This window comes from Anastrepha ludens, chromosome 3 (genome assembly GCF_028408465.1).
Source record: "Anastrepha ludens isolate Willacy chromosome 3, idAnaLude1.1, whole genome shotgun sequence".
In the NCBI taxonomy this organism is placed as follows: Eukaryota; Metazoa; Arthropoda; class Insecta; order Diptera; family Tephritidae; genus Anastrepha; species Anastrepha ludens.
The window spans coordinates 54,715,108-54,735,166 of NC_071499.1; the positions used below are offsets into that span (position 1 = coordinate 54,715,108).

At 37.1% G+C, this 20,059-nt stretch overlaps 2 protein-coding genes across 5 annotated transcripts; one reads left to right on the forward strand and one right to left on the reverse strand.

Annotated features, from left to right (window-relative positions):
• Positions 1–335: 335 nt before the first annotated feature.
• LOC128857976 (band 7 protein AGAP004871-like) lies at positions 336–4,455 on the forward strand. The gene is made up of 6 exons (XM_054093844.1): positions 336–480; positions 543–693; positions 782–1,147; positions 3,250–3,415; positions 3,490–3,646; positions 4,222–4,455. Exons 1-6 carry the CDS (start codon positions 441–443, stop codon positions 4,302–4,304), a joined length of 963 nt encoding a protein of 320 aa, XP_053949819.1. The 5' UTR covers positions 336–440; the 3' UTR covers positions 4,305–4,455.
• A 3,159-nt stretch (positions 4,456–7,614) lies between these two features.
• Positions 7,615–16,577, reverse strand: LOC128857977 (aminoacylase-1-like). Of its 4 annotated transcripts, none has more exons than XM_054093845.1 (7): positions 16,407–16,577; positions 15,902–15,998; positions 10,381–10,725; positions 10,177–10,323; positions 9,735–10,018; positions 7,904–8,037; positions 7,615–7,838 (listed from the first exon to the last, which is right to left on the reverse strand). In XM_054093845.1, the coding sequence occupies exons 2-7, from the start codon at positions 15,984–15,986 to the stop codon at positions 7,634–7,636; spliced, it is 1,200 nt and encodes a 399-aa protein (XP_053949820.1). In that variant the 5' UTR covers positions 15,987–15,998; positions 16,407–16,577; the 3' UTR covers positions 7,615–7,633. The 4 variants fall into 4 exon arrangements, with proteins under 4 accessions (XP_053949820.1, XP_053949823.1, XP_053949824.1 ...); XM_054093848.1 differs by having other exon boundaries at positions 16,401–16,577; XM_054093849.1 differs by having other exon boundaries at positions 16,504–16,575.
• Positions 16,578–20,059: the final 3,482 nt, after the last annotated feature.

Consider the following 20,059-nt stretch of genomic DNA (forward strand, 5'->3'; position numbering starts at 1 on the left):
ATGTCGTCCGAATGGAAACAAACGCTCCGGCTCTGAAAGCATTCGATGCGGTACCAGCTGGTGGTAGCAGAGGAAGAGGAAGGTCTTCTTTGCGTTGGAAAGATCAGGTGGGGAAGGACTTGACTTCACTTGGTGTGTTCAACTGGTGCCGGTTAGCACGAGAAAGAAACGACTGGCGCGCTTTGTTAAATTCGGCCAATATCGCCCCAATTAAGAAGAAGAAGACGAAGTGTTTTTATTTTACTTGGGGATGCATAGTAAATTAAAAACCTTATTTGAATTTTTCGAATTTTTGATTTTTCTTAGGTATACAGTTTCGATATGTATGTAAATAGGAAAATAAAAACTAAAGAAAACATCAAAATAATAAAAAAAATATTATTTTATTTCGAAATATTGTTTAATTCAATTTGTGTTGCAAAATTGTCAGCAGATTAAAGATGAATCGTAACAGAAGAGAAATTCGATATTTTGCAACAAGTGAGATCATACACTTGCAGACATAAATGAATCAGTAATTAGAAGGTCATCAATATTTTCAGGTGAAAATCAAAAACCAAGCTGTATTGAACAGGCCATCGTTTTCATAAGCCTTCTCTTTGTTGTACTAACGCTTCCAATATCAATATTTTTATCTTTGATTGTTATGCCAGAATATAAAAGGGCAGTTATATTCAGATGCGGCCGTCTAAAGTGCGTATACCAATGCATTTCCGTTGTCTTCTTCCCTTTAAAGCTTCAATTATTCCATGTAATTCGAAAATTTATGGCATTATTGCAGGCGTGGTGGAGCACGTGGTCCTGGTATTGTGTTTAGAATCCCATGTGTCGATTATTGTGTAAGAGTTGACTTGCGTACGATATCATACGATGTACCAGCGCAGGAAATTCTCACAAAGGATCACGTAACAATTAGTCTTGATGCAGCAGTTTATTATAGAATTTTCGATCCATTGCTAGCCGTAATACAAGTGGAGCAAGTTCATTTCGCGACCAGAATGCTGGCGCAGGCGACACTACGCAATATAGCTGGACAAAAGCAAGTTTTGGAATTGATGTCCGAAAAAGATTCAGTGTCGATGGCTATGGCAGCAATCTTAAAATCCGCTACAACACCATGGGGAGTGTATGTGGAACGTGTTGAAATGTGAGTAAGAGTACATAGAAGTAGAGGAAACCAAGATGATGTTAGAAAGTACGAACAAGCAATTTCCCACCAAAGAAGTTTATAACCGCAAACCGAATATTGAGCTTTAGATTGTCGAAAGCTGTAACCAACTCCTTTATCATTTATACAATTGCTGCGCGGTATGCAAGGGCGCTGATATTCTGCCTTATTTGCCACTGCAGTTGATTACTTTTTATTTAATTGATTACGGAGACAGTTCTCTCTCAACTTGACCCTGCCATCTGCGCTGCCAAGCGACATTATTGTCGTTGTTTAACAGTCATGAATGTCGGATCAGCTAAGCATCACCGTCCGTAAATATGACATGATCAAGATAACCCAGTCGTATTCTTCTGAATGCTTTTTTCATGCATGAATGCTACGTTCATGCTTTTGGAAAGATCGATCAGTTCATCAACCTGACTTCTTCGGTATCCACCATTTTGCATCATACAAAAGTAAGAATACACTGTTCCACAAATGGAGGGACCTACAGTTTCAAGCCGACTCCGAACGCAGATATTTTTTATGAAGAGTTTTTCCATAGCAGAAATACACTCGGAGGTTTGCCATTGCCTGCCGAGTGGTGGCCGCTATTAGAAAAAACTTTTTCTTCATTTTTGGTCTTTCACCAAAATTTGAATCTAAGTTCTCTCTGAATTCCGAATGGTAGTCACGCACCAACTCATTTGGCTACGGCGGCCGATTTTTGTTTTTTGGTCAATATAAAATACAAAAAGGGTTCTTCTGTGCGTTATCGTGAAAATAAATTTGGGCGTCATTTTTGAAACAATGCAGGGATAGAAGAATTTGACAAAGACATGTTAGATACGATTAGACCTCCATCGACCTTCTGTCTTGCTTGACTGTAAGAACCCTAAAAACTTAAATACAGCGAATGTAAATTGAACTAATCTATACAAGGCGAAGCTATTAATAAATTTGCCTTGAATCTATAGCTAAAAAGAGTGGACCGAATACGAGTTGCTTTTTATGCTTTACATAAATGCTGAGGGTTCAACATTTTCCCTTTCAGCTATGATATTATAGCTTCGCGAAACGAAGTGGGTCGCTTTAAGCTTGAACTTCGGGAAATATTAAAAACTTATTTCCAAAGTGGATTGCCCAAACATAGTGTTTATTGAAAGTAAGCACTGCATTCGCAAGATTGCAATTCGTTAACACGTGAATGATTATCAACATTTCTTGGGCGTTTTGTGTTGCAGCACACAGCTTTTAAAAAATTCGATCTTTTGTGCAATAGTAAGTTCGATAATTGTGTCTATCAGTCATCTTGGCGATAAACTGGTTTTGGAGGATGGAGTGAAATGCGGACAAAACGGAATGTGAACATTTTTAATGAATCCCTAATGCACTTATATGATGTATACGTTTGTTATAATTTATTTTAAAAAGGATATTTGCATTTGGATTACTCTGGCAATATTTCCATATCCAATACTTACAACTTCGAGAAGAAAATCTTGCATCTTTCTTAGCGGAAATAGCTCAGAACGGTTCCTAAAGCAAACCTGCCAGTATTTTTCCGCCTTGCAACAACCGATGCCTGTAATCAAAAATTGCTGCTAGGACAAATATTAACCCTTTGGGGACGGAGCCGCTGAGGACGATGGGTTTAGGAGTGCACTGAAAAGAAAATAAATACGTTGAATGTTATAAAAACTAAGGCTTTATTTAATACAAGAAATTTTTTTTATAAAATCAAAAAAATAATTATAAACAAACTGCTATCACTGCTAATGCTATAATGCCTGAGTGGACTCTTCATTGCACGGATTTCACTTTCACTTGACGAAGTAATGCCGTCATCTTCCGTCTTATCAGATTCAAAGTAATATTCGTCAGAACTATCACTATCTAACGTATCATCTCTAGATCGGGGTTAAGATTAAAATGCGGGAAGCACGTCTGTGAACTGAGAAGAATTGCGCCTTCCATGGTTTGTGATTGCAAAGTTCCTAGTCACTGTCGAGAGCTTAGCCTTTTTGAGATGAGGGAAAAATAATAGAACAGAGCTGTATTTCTTGTTCATATTATATAAAATAATCTTTGAATTTCAGCAAGGATGTCCGCCTGCCATTGAATTTGCAGCGAGCAATGGCTGCCGAAGCTGAAGCAATCAGAGAGGCGAAAGCAAAGGTAGTTTCCGCGGAAGGCGAACTGAGCGCTTCCAAGGCCCTTAGGGCTGCATCTGATGTAATGGCTTCCAATCCCGTAGCGCTGCAGGTATATTTGTACAGAATCACAGATTATTAGTAAATAATTTTTCTTTATTTTTCATCACAACCTGGCTTATCTAGTTACGTTATCTGCAAACATTAAGTCTTATTTCTGGTGATCAAAACAAAAATATAATATTTCCGTTTCCCGTGAATTTGATAAAACAACTAGTGCTTGGTAAAGGAAGTGAGCCTAGTCAGGGAAGTTCATCTAAGAAAAAAGTTCCAGACGAAATGGGTTTGTTGAATGTTACCTTATGAAGGGTCTTTCAAAAGTGGCTCTTAGATGTCAGTAGTGAATAATTTCTAGGTAGTACTTTTTTTATATCATCTCTGACATTTGACAAATAGGCAGATGTGCAATTTTACACGATAGAACAACGCGTTGAAATTATTGAATCCCATTATTAGAATGGTTGATCTTTAAGATATTTTTTGTGGAAAAAATCATCCGATTGAGTCGACAATTTTAAGGTTGATAAAAAAATTTCAAGAAAATGATTCTGTCGAAAATAGAAAAAAGGACTGACAGATCAAAAACTGTACACTCTGTTGAGAATATTGCTGCTGTAGCGCAAGGTGTTGCTGAACAACCTTCAACGTCGATATCTCGACATTCTCAACGACTAGTCATTCATGAATCAACTGTTTGGCGGATATTACCTGTGGACGTGCTTAAGGTGAACATTTAAATGATATCATTTTTCACATATAAATTTTAAGAGCCGTGCTTTAAAACAACATCTAGGCGAGACATTTGAAAGACTCTTTTATTAGCAATAAAATCAATTAGGAAAATTAATTTCTATTTAGAATTAAGTGGCGCTGTTGATGAAGCACTGGAAGAAGCATATAGGGCGTTAGATGATGCTAAAATATGTAGATGCATCGAATAGTACAAAAAAGGAGCATAACCATCGTTGGAGGTATTGGACAACATCTTCTGGCATAACTACTAATATAAATTTTTGTAAATCATTACTTCTTAATTAGCTTTTATCCTTAAATACCTATTATGAGAAAGAAATAAAATTATGTGCGCATACAAATACACATACAGACATGTATAAAAACATTTGGATCTCCACATGACACAAATAGATTTAAACATTTACAATTTTTTTTTTAATATTGATCGCTTTGATGATCGGAATCGTTTTACTCGCATATTTAGGCCTATTATATCATTGTAGGCTCTGTGACGAATAGCAGGAAGCAGCATAACAAATAATAAATCACTGTGCAGCTCTCACTAACCCCGGGTATTACCTCTTTAGAGCACCCTATCTGGAAACGCACGACTTGAATGGTATCTCGCTAAAGGATCCTGCGAGGTTAATTAGAAATATCAGTAAGAACCTTTAATCGAGTAGTGGCTTATTACAACAGATCAGTTTCGGCAGCATTTATCAGGGGACTTGCTACCTTCGCTGAGGTTGTTCTAAAATACTCTAACAGTGTAATCCCACCGATTTAAGGAGGGTAAGGTTGATTCGGTGAGGAAAGTTGTGTTTTCAAGAATTTTTTGTTTTTGCCAATGCAGATATTTAATAAATTTCTAGTATAATAATGCAACATTCGAACAATTTCTCCAAATTTTTCATTGCGAAATATTGAAAATTGAGCGAGTGACAGTAAATCTCGAGAGTGCGCTCGAAAGAAAGTTGCTTGAGGTGGATATCAAAACTCGCAACATCTTAAAGAAACAAGTAAGAAAGGCTAAATTGGGTACGGATGGAACTTCTCACCCCCGCGCACTTCAGTAAAATTTAACTTGGTCTGGTTATTAATAGGCAATGAGTAATTAGAAATTTAGTCTTCAAAAATAAAAAGTGGACGTGGTTGTTATCCGATCTTAATAATATGCCAAGCAACCGTTCCATATGTCACCATTGGTTTTATTATCGTGATGTACATCCATCTGAGAATTCTTGGGCTACAGACCCAAGGTTTTTCTGCTAGACGTTTGTAGATCATTTAGAGCCTTTGTTGCTTAGGGTAAGTTTCCAGCTAAGCTTGGCATCCAGGACAAGGCCAGGATACTTATACATATATATATATATAAAGGGTGATTTTTTAAGAGCTATAGGAAAGTTTTCCAAAAAAAAACACGTAAAATTCAGAAAAAATATAAATGCTTTAATGTTGTCTTCCAATGCGTTAATTGAAGCAGGCTTGTCTGAATAGACATGAACTTTAACATAGCCCCACAAAAAATAATCTAAAGGCGTTATATCGCACGATCTGGGTGGCCAATTGACAGGACCCGAACATGAAATAAAATGTTCACCGAACTCGCCTCTCAACAAGTCCATTGTTACGCGTGCTGTGGGGCATGTGGCACCGTCTTGCTGAAACCACATGTCATGCAAGTCAAGCTTTTGCATTTTGGGCAAAAAAAATTTGGATATCATTTCACGGTAGCGCTCACCATTCACAGTTACGTTACGATTCGCAGCATCTTTGAAGAAGTACGGTCCAATGATACCTCCAGCCCATAAACCGCACCAAACTGTGACCTTTTCTGGATACATTGGTAGCTCTGGCTGATCTTCACTCCAAAATCCACAATTCTGCTATTTACGTACCCATTGATCCAAAAATGAGCTTCGTCGCTGAACACAATTTTTCGATAAAAAAGTGTATCTTCGGCCAACTTTCCAAGCGCCCATTCACCAAAAATTCTGCGTTGCGGTAGGTCGTTCGGCTTCAATTCTTGCACCAACTGTATTTTGAAAGGCCTCACACCTAAATCCTTACGCAAAATTGTCCACGTTGTTGAGTAACTGAGGCCCAATTGCTGCGAACGGCGACGGATCGATAATTGATGGCCAGCATTAACACTGGCCAATACAGCTGCGATATTTTCTTCAGTTCGCACTCTACGTAAGCGTGTTGGTGGTTTGATGTCCAATAATGTAAATTTGGTTCTAAATTTAGTCACAATAGCTCGAATAACCGCTTCAGTGGATCGATTAAACTGACCATAAAATGGAAGAAGCGCGCGATAAACTTTCTTAACAGAACACGCATTTTTATAATGAAATTCAATGATTTGCAAGGGTTGTTCGTTTGTAAGATGATTCATGGTTAAATTTTAGACCAAACTGAAGATGTTTGACAGTGAAACAAAACACGAAACGTGCGTCAGCTGTTTAAACCAACTGTTTAAAGAGATAATAGCTAAAAAATCACCCGTTATATGTATTAAATGTAAGCTATGTAGCTATTCATTGAAGCATGCCATTTAAATGCTGATTTCAAGTAACAATTAATCTCGCACCCAAGTTATAAAAGTAACTAAGTTTCCATGGACAGATGTAATAAAAATTGGGATGTAAAAAACAAAAAAAAGTTATAAACATGCATATTTCGCTTATATTATGGGCTAACGAAACAGACAGTTTAGGGTGCGGAAGTGCTTTTTGTAAATTAAATGAGAATCCATAGTATTCGCTGGAATTTTCTTTGGCGTTTTTCTGGTACTCTGCAAGACAGTTCCTAGCTCTTTCGATATTTTGTAAATGTATGATACATCATGACTTTCTTTAAGATGTAATTTCTCTTTCTCATTATTGCATACTTGGATTTTTCCACTCAGTAAATATAAATTATATGTAATCTCTTCAAATTTTTGACTTAGACCACTTTCATAATTAACACTAAATGAATTCCGTATAACGTTGAGAATGCATCCACTATCTATAGGTTCATTTTTGACGATATCGTGAAAATCACATTAAATACATATAGTTTAAGATAATGTGGATGTGAAATAAGTAATACTCATTTTTTTGAAATTTTGACTAAGATGACTTTCATAATTATGGGAACAAATGACTTTGAAGATTTTCTTCTTCTTCCTCACGTAAAATTCTACTATCTTAATATTTGCGGTTGACGTTTGGAAAAGGGGGCGTTTGGTAACTTTGAACGAGCTTTTCAAAGAGTACATTCATCAATATGATACGGGTAAATGGCATAACGCACACACCTACCAGAATAAAACCAAAACAAATTTTTTGTTGTGATTTAAAAACCGTGTACCATAAAAGCGAAATCATGTAATTAGAGTACCATAAAGGTGAAAAATATTAAACGAATGCCAAACAAGTTTTTGAATACATTTCCTCCTCTATGCGTTTATTATAATAAAAATGATGCCCTCAGGTACTAAAATTTGCAACTATTTTTAATTAATTTAATTAAAATTTTATTTAATGATTTATGCGTTGGCAATAGCCGATATAATTTTATTATAAATTTCAATTCCTTTTAAATAGACGTCGGCTTGTAAGAATTCATCGTGATCATGGAGTAATACCGGAGTATTATTTATGGGAGAAAAACCAAGCGCTGGAATGCCAATTTCACGAATGTAAGTGCTATCACTACCGGCGGGGAGAACAAGTGGCTGGATTTTAAGACTCCTAAATTTTGATTAATTTGAGAGATTAAAACAAACATAGAATGAAAGAAAGAAATTATAACATACAATTCCGATGTAGCCTTGCCAAAGGCTATCCAGAAAGGATTGGAATTATCGCACTTTGTTGCCTCCACTTTTGGCTCTCTTGGTTCATACTGAATTTCGATTTCACCACCAGCTTCTGTGCACCACGTCCTTAGCTTTATCAAAAATCAAGAAAAAAAGAAAATAGGAAATTTTTTATTGCAAAATCATTGATTGACATTTGACATTTGACTAGCTGAAAGTATTGCCCAACTATAACTCATGTGATTTTTCAGTTATTAACGAAATTCTATTAAGTATTGTTTGGGGTGATGCCTTGCATGTCAGTGATGTAAACAAATGTACAGTGTTTGTCTAGCCTTCAATGTAACGAAGTTGAATTTAATCCGGTAGCAACAAAGAACATTCCACTTATACTCTTTGGGTCTAAATAAGATGGCTGATATGAAATCAAAATACGTGTGAGACAAAAAGGTGTGAGTAGTTATGTAAGAGACACGCGCCTGGTAACCTTTGATAATAGTCAATTAAGGGCCTAAGCAAAAGTATGTAACTTTAGTGGTGAGAAATCGGCAAACGATATATAAATATGTATAGTACATATGTAGGTGCAACTTGTGTTACAAATATAAGAAATTTTTCAATAAAAGATTAAGATAATTTTTTTTAAGTTTTGTATCGCCTTCAAAAACATTTATTCTAAAGCCAGCTACATTTTTCAGGGCTTTACTCGTTACGCGTGATTCAATTATTAAAGATTTGTTCACTAGTGACATTCGATTTTTGACACTCCCTTACAAAAGGTTGTATTTAAGAAGGTGAATAAAGTGGAACAAATTAAATGCTTTTTGGTAAAAATGGTAGCAGAAACAAACTGCGAACGGTTTAAAAAATAAATTTTAATTAATATTTGAATGTAAAAAATGGTACAAATAGAAGTTATTAGCGGAAATTGCCAAGTCTAATATTAAAACAAGAAATTATTTCACCTAATCCAAGATTTTATTTTGTGAATTAATTGTTAAATTTAAAACCGATCGCGAAGTTGCAAAGTTTCGCCAATATAAAACTATTTAGTTAAAAAGAAATAAATAATATATGTATATATACTTTGAAAGGAATTGAACATTCAATACATTTTTTTTAACTCCCTTGAATGCAATTGAAAATAATCATTTTGCCTTCAGTTCCATTCGATTCCTCAAAGTAATATAAAAAATAATCGAAAAAAATGTATTAAATTTTTTATTGACTTATGAATTGAAATCGCTTTCTTCAATTTCCTGTAACTTAGAGCATTTGCTGCTGCTATGAAGCCTTTTGCTGACGCAGCAGATATTTGCAAGGTGAAAATGGGATCCTAGTTGACTCTGGAGACGATCTGAACTAAAATTAATTGTATTGTTAATACCACCTGAAGCAACATCAATTATTTGAGAAATATTTTACCTTATCTGCGCAAATCAGTGTGCAATTGTGGCATTCTGAAGTAAAACTTCAATGGTTTGATCCAATTAGAAATTCGAACAGAGGATCAGTAGACGAAGCTAAAAAATGTCCAATGTAGGGTTCCTACCTTAATTTTTGGAAACGACAAACTTTCGTGATTGAACTTTCAGCTCCTCAATTACTTTTACAATTTCTTTGAGGAATCGAAAAAACTAAACTACACCTGCAATTCCAGGTGATGGAATTGCATGAAAATATTACATCTTCAATTCCTTTCAAGGTACTTACAAGGAAAAAATCACAATATTAACACATAATTAATTCCAATTCACAATGGGCTATGAGTCTGAGAGTGTCCCATAGGGGACAACCTAACCTAGCCTAACCATAGTTACGTACACACCTGTCTGTCGAAATCGTCATGATCTACATTTAACGCCAATCGCATGTCGAAAATTGCTTCCATTGTGGGTGGCACCACATTACTTTGCACACCGCCTTTAACAATGGTTAAGTTGATTGTTGTCACATCACCAATCGTCAAAGAACTATCATTTTCCAAACGATCCTCTTCTTGTTTTCTAAATTCCATTAACTTATTCAGTATATAGTGAAACTTTTGACCTGCTGTATTTTTGAGCAGCAATGAACCATGTCCAGCAGTGCCACTAATGATAAAGTGGACATCTGAAATATAATGAAATGCAATATAATAAATCAAATTAAAATAATACTTTAGTAGATGCGCTTCGTGCACTCAAGTCAAAAATACTACATCTTCTAATTTTGTTTTTTCTTTTCTTTTTAGCATCTGCCTCCAGTTAAACCATAAATATATAACTCACGCCAAAGGCTTCTTTCGGCATAGAAAAGTGAAAAAGTTTCATTTACAGATGCAATGCCTTCGTCCAGACAAAATCCCACATTTAGTTTTTTAAATTCTGGTGATTTGACCAAGGCCTTCATTCCCATTTCGCCACTAATTTCCTCGTCTGCAATTAGAGAAGAATCAAAATTTGAACTCCTAAACTTGTTTGCATTTTACAAACCTGGTACAAATATCACATGGATGGTGCGTTTCAAGGTGACACCGCTCTTTCGTAGGGCACGTATCGCTGCCAAATACTGCGTGGCCACACATTTCATATCCTGTGCACCTCGTGCAAAAATCCGACCTTCCTTATCAATTTCAGCGGCAAAGGGTGGGTGCGTCCACTTTTCGGGGTACACTGGTACGACATCCATATGAGAGTTCAAAACAATTGTTGGCAATTCTGGTTGTTGTCCCACCCATGTTATAACAATAACTGGTTTACTGGGACTGCCGGGGTGATAAACCTCAATAGGTAATCCCAAATTTGTGGCTTGTTTTTTCAGGAACTCCACGATAGGTGCTAAAAGTAGATATATTTGTTTTCATATTCAGTTATGAAAAGCTACGAATTGAGGACTCATTTGACGATAGCATTCCTATATTTTATCAAACTACTTAAGGATCAAAGTATTTTTCAGTTGTTACATTATTTGATGAACGTAGAAACGAAACACACTTCGAAGAAGAAACACAGTTAGTTAGTGAATGGTAGAAAAAGTTTTTGCCTCTCGATAGTTCATGGCAAATTGAGATGAGTATTTTCGCCCTTAAAGTTTGTTTGAAGTAGTAGAGGACTTTCTTTACTTTTATTGATAACTCCTCTCACGATGAACAAAAACCACTTTATTTAAAGAAGCTTATAAGTTAGTCATCAACTTGTTGTATGGCGCTGACCTGCTGACGCCGCTATGAGCTTTATAGCCTTGTCTAGGCCACGTACGAGTGGATGCAATAGTACGATTCTAGAAAAGATGATATCTTGGCGAACTGCTTCTTCTCTAACATCAGATTAAAGAAGTCACTCGATAGTAGGGCGCCACCGAAAACCCTTTGCTTTGTACCAAATGTACTTACATACCATCGGGGAAAAACTTGAGAAGGTGTGGTCAATAACAGACCGTTGTCCGGCTTTCAGTGAATTTGACAGAATCAGTTGATAGGCTGACGTAACTGGAGTCACGAACCGAATTATTTACGAAAAAACTAAGATAGTGTTAGTGATATACAAAAAAATTTAACACAATGTCTAACTGATTGGACGAGTGTGAAATGATCGTGCAATTGTGTTAATGATATATGAAAAAAATCAAAACAGTCTCGCCCATGTGGCTTCGTTGTCATCTGAGCAACGAGTTATTGGACGGGTGTGTGAATACATGTCAACTGTCGTGCAGAATTCGGCTGCCATCACAATTTTTTTTTGTTCTAGTTATTGGCCAGACTTTGTAAATCTATCTGCCTTGCATACATGCATAATAAAGACAAGAAGGGCAGTACTAGCCCTGCAATAATTATAAAGGTAAATGCAGTCAGAGCTGTGTGCGCTTTACGGCGAAGAGGAAGTCTTCTCTTGTGTTGGAAAGCTTAGGTGGAGAAGATCTTGGCTTCACTTGGTGAGTCTAAAAAAGGAAAGAAATGGAGCCTACAAATAAAGGCGAGTTCATAAAAAGTGACTTTGCCAGAGCAACAACAACATTTAAGGTACAGGGTGGCTGATGAAAGCCGCTACCAAAAAAAAATTGAATAACTTTTTTTCTTTTTAAGTTATCTGTTCCATTTTTGTTTTAATTTGCAGATTGATCTTTAAAATTTATTAAAATGGATAACTGGGACACGCAAACAAGAATTTGGATAGTCCGCCGCTATCACGCACTGGAGTCCGTAGTTTTGGTACAGAGAGAGTACAGGCGGATGTTTGGCGGCGATCCCCCGAGCAGATGGACCATAATGAGACTGGTGAATAATTTTGCTGAGCAAGGAACAGTAGCAAGAAGGCCTTATCAGCGAAACCCACCAGTTCGGACGGAGGAAACGATCGCTGCTGTAGCTGCAGCTATACAAAGCAATCCAAGGGTTTCAACAAGAAGCTTATCTGCTCAACTTGGTGTCAGCCGACAGTCTTTGCAAACAATAATGCACAAAGATTTAGACTTATTTCCTTACAAAATTCAAATGGTTAACAAACTGAATACAGCAGACTTGCCGATTCGCTTGGAATTTTGCCAGAAGATCCTGCAAATGGTGGAAGAAGACCAAAACATGTTAAACTGCCTTTTCATGTCTGATGAGGCCCATTTCGATTTAAACGGCAATGTGAACAAACAAAATTGTCGAATATGGAGTACTTCTAACCCACAGATACTCCACGAGACGGAATTGCATCCTCTTCGCATGACAGTGTGGTGTGCGGTTTCTTCACGCTGTATTGTCGGGCCTTATTTTTTTGAAGAAAATGGTCACACCGTTACGGTTACTGGAGACCGTTATTTGAAAATGCTGAAAGAATTTTTCTATCCAGAACTACGCCGAAAGAGAATTCCTTTCAACTCTGTGTGATTTCAACAAGATGGGGCAACGTCTCACATAGCCCAGACTGTTATGACAGAGTTGTGACGAAAATTTCCCAATAAACTGATTTCAAGAAACTACGAATTTCGTTGGCCTCCAGGTCGCCTGACCTTACTGCACCTGACTTTTTCTTGTGGGGTTTATGTAAACAAGAAGTTTATAAAACAAGGCCAACAAATTTGGATGAACTAAAACAATCCATTCGGGCAACAATTGCGGCTATTCCTGTCGCAATTCTCAAAGCAGCAATGAACAACTTTTTACTAAGATGCCGCACTTGTGTCAACGAGCATGGGGGCATTTAAATTCAATTATTTTTAAAACTAGTTAAGCTACATTTAATAAAATTTAATGACCTTCAACTTGAAAAAAAAAATAAATGAATTCCATACACTAAAAAAAAAGTTATTTGAGTTTCTTAATGTAGCAAAATTCATCAGCCACCCTGTATTTGGTTTTTGTGATTTGAATATCAAAGTACCCCGCTTCATTGTTGTTGCCTTATTTGTTTGTTTACGTTCGTATTGCTATTTCGCCAGAAAAAACAAATCGGCTCTATAGCGAAATCACCTTGTGTGGGCATTTGTATGTAGTAGTCCGATTCAGCGTTATAATAGTGTCCTCACCTTACAAGAAAGCTGACTATCATATAAGCACTCATATTATCATCACTATCCTCATGAAACTACACATTTTCGTTCTAGCCATGGGAAAGTACTGATAGTTTCCCCTTGTCGGTGTGATATTCTATCTCTCTTTTACCAACAGTTAATTCTTATAACTGAGAAATATTATATATCTACCATGCTCTAAAAGGCAAGGCAACTAATCATTTTTATTCTTACAATGTAATAACTGCTGTCAACTAAACTCCTCATTGTCGTCATCACAAACTTCTGAGCACTAATAATCAAACTACTCATTTTCGTTATCAAAAAGTAATCAGCACTGATGGCAAAAACTGCTTATTTTCGTTATCATAAAATGTTGATTTTGAAATATACAAAGTTAATATTTTTTTGTATTCATTAGAAAACTCTTACATATCAATTCGGTGTTTCATCCACGGAAGTCCGAACTCACGCATTTTCATTCGGCTATGGCGACCATACAACAAACATAACAAATTTTCGCACTAGTACTTTTTTCAGAACAGCCAAATTTTGAGCAAACAAATGAGTTGTCTTGCCATTTAAAGTACAGTAGATATGTTTTTCACTTATATGAAATTGCTATTGGTAAAAGAGAGGTAGAATTTACCCCGACAAGGGGAAAGGAATATCAAATGAAATATTTGATTTCCCCAGTAAAAAATGTTGTATATGCCATTCTGATAATGCGCATGTATTGGATACTAATATATTAAAATACTTGTAAATGTGTTGGAATTTTTGTCGAAAGGGCTCAGCACTGTCTTGTAGGGCTATAGGTCATAACAATAATAACGACGGTTGCCAGCTGTTTCGAATTTCTGTCTGCATGCCAAAATATAACAGTTTTCATAATTATGACAATTGTCACTCCTTTATACATACATACTTATCAATTTTTGTGAGAGCACGTCAAGTTACTGGTCAATATGTTAGTCACTATGCTAATACATTTGAAAGTTAACATTCGGCCGTTTATTAAAGAGATAAGGACTTTTAGCTATGCTGGAAAAATGGCACAAAATTAGACCATATAATGCGGTCGCGCTGGCACTTGCTCGAAATTATTTGCAAACACTACATGTGCACGCTAAAAGCAGCCAATTTTTTTCTTTGTATTTTATTTGAAAAAAAAAGGTTCCGTGTTTCGAAAAAAAAAACTTTATACAAGATGAAGTCCAAAATAAACAAGACTGATGTCATAAAAATGGTTTTGATGGTGCTATCTTTCTAATGACTTAGTGCGTTGGAAGTGACATCCTAGCTGACTCCCGGTGTAAGCTTGGTGACATTCAGTTCAGCGGAAGCGAAGCTATTGCGTCTAAAGTGTCAGTATGTTTGTGTCATCGGTACAAAAATGAGTTTCGAACAAAGAGCTAATATCCAATTTTGTTTTAAAATCGGTCAAAAGTTTACCGAAACATTTGAATTGATGAAATGATTGAGTTCTATGGAGATGGTTGCCTATCTCGTGCCAGAGTTCCTGAGTGGTTTACACCTTTCAGAGATGATTGTGAGGACATAAATGACAATGAACATACGGGCGGCCCAAAATCAGTAATCACTCCATCGTTCGTAAATTTCAATGGAATCGGAATTGAATGTCTCCAAAACATCGATTTATCGCATTTTAACTGATCATTTGGGCTTACGAAAGGTCTGTGCACGTTTCATTCCGCACAAGTTAACTGAGAACCAAAAATTGCTCAGAATTAAACATTCGAAAGACCTCATTAAAGAGGCGAAAAAAGAAGAGAACTTCCTTTACAAGACTGTAACTGGTGGTGAAACGGGAACCTGAAACTAAGCGTCAAAGTGACAAATGGAAGGCCTCAGACGAGCTCCCACCCAAAAGATTGCGTTTGGAGAAGTTAAAAATCAAGTTGATACTCTTTTTTTTTTACGATTTCAAGGGAATTGTCCACAAAGAGGTCATGCCAACGACAACAACGCTTCAAAACGCCAAGATAGAAAATTGCATTGACAGTTTGGCCGTCAATGCAATTTTCTATCTTGGCGTTTTGAAGCGTTGTTGTCGTCTTGAATACCGCGAAGAAGGAAGTTGGCGCTTATTGCATGATAATGCATCATCTATCGATCCACTCTTGTGACTGATTTTTTGACTAGAAATCGCTTTTTAACCATCAATCACTCACCATATTAGCCTAATAAGGGTCCCTGTGACTTCTACCTATTCGGAAAATAGCATTTGGCCATGAAATGGAAAAACGTTTTACGTCCGTAGAGGCCTTCCAAAAGGCTTGTACAGACATCCTGAAGGGCATTCCGATCAATGATCTGAAACACTCTTTCTTTCGAAAAGCTTTTAGATCGCGCAAAACGGTATATCGAGCCAGAGGGGATTATTTTGAATAAATAAACTCGAAGTTTTCAGAACAAAGCCCCCGTCGTTTCTATTTTAGCTCAGTCTTGTTTATTTTGGACTTCACCTTGTATGAATGTTTTAATCATTCTTACCATAGTCAATGTCCGGTTGTACACTGGCTATACGCAGGTATTCACGAAATATTTCGATCTCTTCATTATCCTTCCAGGGGCTCATTTTGACAGCAGTCTACAATAATATTTCTCAGTAAATTAAGACACATATACATATTTATTAGTTAGTATGTGATCAATTTGAAAGGGACTCTTCAATTTAAGATTCGACTCAAATACATGTCATACAATATATTTTTCGGTTGGCAGTTTCACCTTCCTATTTGATCACATCAGTATGCGCACTAAATGTTCCACTTAAGAAGTATTGGTGGCTTCAGTAAAACGCTTGATACAATGAGTAAGATTAAAGCACCAGCAATTAATTATCAATTTTACAATCAACAATTGATTATTTCTACACTGCTATCAGTCAATATAACAGTAAACAAATTATCAAATGTGTTTTTTTTTTTGTTTTGTGGATTATTCACTATAGACAGAGAGTTTCTGTGCAAAACGATTGCGAAAATTCTACTCTTACGTGGTTTAATTCTTATCTGCTTTATAAATTTAATATTATCTTTATAATGTAAGTTACACAAGTGCACTTGTAAGAATTGCAACTAAGTTGCCCGTACTTTCCCCACGCGCACAATTGAAACAGACGTTAACTTTTCAGCTATCTAACTGAGGGAACTTTGAATACTGAGCGGTTAAACTGAATAGTTCTTTTATTTAAGCACTTTGAGGCGATTCGATACTACATACATATAAGTATACACGTGTCTACACATACATACGTACATAGTTAGCATACTTATGTTCGAGTACGAGCCCCTTTTCACACTCAACTGATAAAGCGAGAATAATGCAAAAAACCGCAGATTATCAACATAAAATAAAGGGTTTTCCAATAAGGGCGGGTAGATGTTGAAATAGAATAAAATGGCGTTTGCTGTGTGGCACGTAGCGCCATCCTGCTGGAACCACATGTCGTCTAGGTCCATATGGTTCAATATGGGCCATAAGAAATAGGAAGGGCCACCACGTCTACCGAAAATTGGGCGCAATGCGCGCAACGTTTGCGTTAATGAACACTCATTCTGATAATAAAGTTTTATCATTTGAACATGCTGTTCAATCGTGTAACTTGCCATGATGATTTGGCATAAACAACTGAATAATAAACAAAAGATTTGACAGATGTCACCAAAACAAAATGGCTGCCACAGGGCGCCAAAATCGACACGCGCCAATTGAAAAACCCTTTACAATATTTAACATTAAAAGTATATTTCTTTTTTCACTCTTTAAAAGGAAGAGATAACTAACTCATTTCGATATTTTCTTCATTATGGATTCAAGTGACTCAAAACTGGTACTCCAGAGTCATATTCGTAATTTTAGTTTTGGAAAAATAAAGAAGAAGGATCTGCAGGAATGCAATGACGATCGATAATATTTTTTGGCAGTTTTGGCAGTGAATTCGTTTACAACATTTATTCTACGTGAAGGAGTGCAGAATGCACGCATTTTTGTCATAATTGCGTGCTTTTGGATACAGTCACGCAGACCTCTGTTTCGTTTCAAAACGAGAAAAAACTTTACCTTTCCCTGAATAGTGATATACCAAACTAAGGGCTGTAAGAATACGAGTCAAAAACCTCATCCTACGACGACATGAAAATATTTTGAGCAAAAAGTTCGACTAAAAATTATTGAATAAATACCATCACCTTTATTAAAATTCCATATGAAACTCAAATCTGAAACTCAAACTGAAATTCTTATGCATTGATTTCAACTTTAAATGGGAATTGTTTTTTTTTAGAAAACATGCCTTACGAAGAGCAATTACTACGTTTCTGGATAAACTGGGGGTTGGAGCCGACCTTACCAGACTTATTTACAGAATGTTTAGCGACAGAACGATCGTGGCCGGTAGGTGAGTAGGGGCACTCCGCAAGGCGGTGTTCTCTCGTCATTTCTCTGGAGGAGGTGGTGAGGAGGGGCTGCAGGGTGATTGCCTACGTGGACGACGAAGCACTAATGGTTAGAGGAAGGCTTGTAGGTACCCTGTACGATCTAGATGTAGTTATTCGTTGGGCAGCGGAGACAGAGCTCGTCGTATTCACGGGGAAATATAAAATACCCAGAGCTTAATTTCCCTCAAAAGGTACTTTCTGATAAGGGGGAGTGCCTAGGCCTAACAGTAAGCTAACGTGGAGACTTAACATTGAGGAGAGAGTAAGGAAGGCAAAACAATATAAGCCTATATGGATGCAAGAGCGGCATGGGCAAAATATGGGGCCTCTCGCCTAGAGTTGTATTTAGGCTCTATAATACCATTATAAAGCCAATTTTGTTTTATGGAGTCATACTCTGGTGGAACTCACTGGAGAGAATGACACCGGTAAAGAAGCTGGAGGTCTGCCCTGATTGGAATCAGGGGGGCGCTTCGAACTACTCGTACTCTTGCGCTTAATGTAATGTTAAATGTGGAACCTGTATACATCGTGGGCAAAACTGCTGCTGCATGTACCGCAATCAGCCTAAGAGGTTCGGTGCCATATACCATCAAGGGAGGAGTAGATTGGGTGCAACACTTGGGGACAGGGCTTGGTGAACCTTTTCACGGATGGCTCGAAGTTGGACGGAAGGATTGGAGGAGGAGTATTCTGCAAAGAGCTCCCCATCAGACTCAAATTCCGGTTACCGGATCACTGCAGTGTGTTCCAAGCAAAGGTAGCCGCAATCATAGAAGCAGCTGATTGGCTCCTCACTTGCGTAACAATTGTTAAGAAGGTAAATATTTACTGCGATAGCCAAGCAGCAATTAGGGCCCTGGGCTCAATTGTGGTGCAATCAAAACTGGTCAGGGAATGCCTGGTTTCAATCTGGGTACCTGGTCATTGTGGCAAACTGAGAGACGGATGAGCTTGCTAACCTCAGCCTGTGAGAGGTAGTTTCCTTGCGAAAGGAGACTCCCTTAACCACCTGCGGTCTACTCCTGGAAATATGGGCTTCTGGTTGACTCAGCGAGCGCTGGGCAAGTACACAAACTTGTAAGGTCGTGAAGTCCTTCTAGTCACATGTGGATCGGAGGCATTCGAGAAATATTCTGAGGATGACAAAATCTCAGCACTCAAATTTCGTGGGCGTCCTCACGGGGCACTGTCCGCGAGGTATACATGCCGTGAGACTCGGAATTGCTTTAGGGAGATTTAAGGAAGCGAGTCAGGAAGGTAATATTCAAATGTAAGAAGGATTTATGGGAAAATATGGGTACCTATTTTAATGATAATAGAGGGACGTACAATTTTGAGCCGACTCCAAACGGCAAATGTTTTTTGTGAGGAGCTTTTTAATGGCAGAAATACACTCGGAGTTTTGCCATTGCTTGCCGAGGGGCGGCCGCTAATAGAAACACTTTTTCTACCAAACCACTCGGCTACGGCCGCCGCCACTGTATGTACGTATAACTAAAATAAAACTTCGTTTTCACCGTAAATTAAAAATTGAAAAAAGGCTCCGTCGCCATTTTCTTTGACATTATTTTAAAAACAATAATTTATACATTTTATGACACGCAAAATAAAGGGATTTTCTCAGAATTTAGATTTATTTCATTGTTCCGCTTAAAAAATCCCAAAATATACTTAGTTTTCTCGTGGCTCCAATATAACTCGGTTTTTATTGGTGTGCCTTTTTTTAAATATTCCACTTTTTCTATATGAAGTTGAGGTAAATACTATTTCCAGCATAAGGAATTTCAAACGACAATTATATGCCTTCACTTACAAATAGATAAGCCGTTTTATGATTGTGAACTCGTTTAAACATTTTTTTGTTTAATATTTGATAACGCATGGAATGTGAATGGTGAATGTGTCGGAATCCTCTGAATGCAGTAACCAGATCTTGAATTTTTTCGGCGGTGCGCTCAAAGAGAATCATTCAAAGATTTTATAACAAATGAACATAAAAGTCCTGGGCGTAACAAAGAAAACACTTTTTTTTTGTTCAAAATTAGCTTTATTCATCAACGTGATTTTCATCAAGAACAAAGCAATCATTTCAGCGCTACTTTAACATTTCAATACCACTTTTGTAGATTTAACCTTTGCCTCAAAATATACCTCAGTTTCAGCATATTTTAGGTCTGCGAACAGCCAGTAGTCGCTAGCAGCCAAA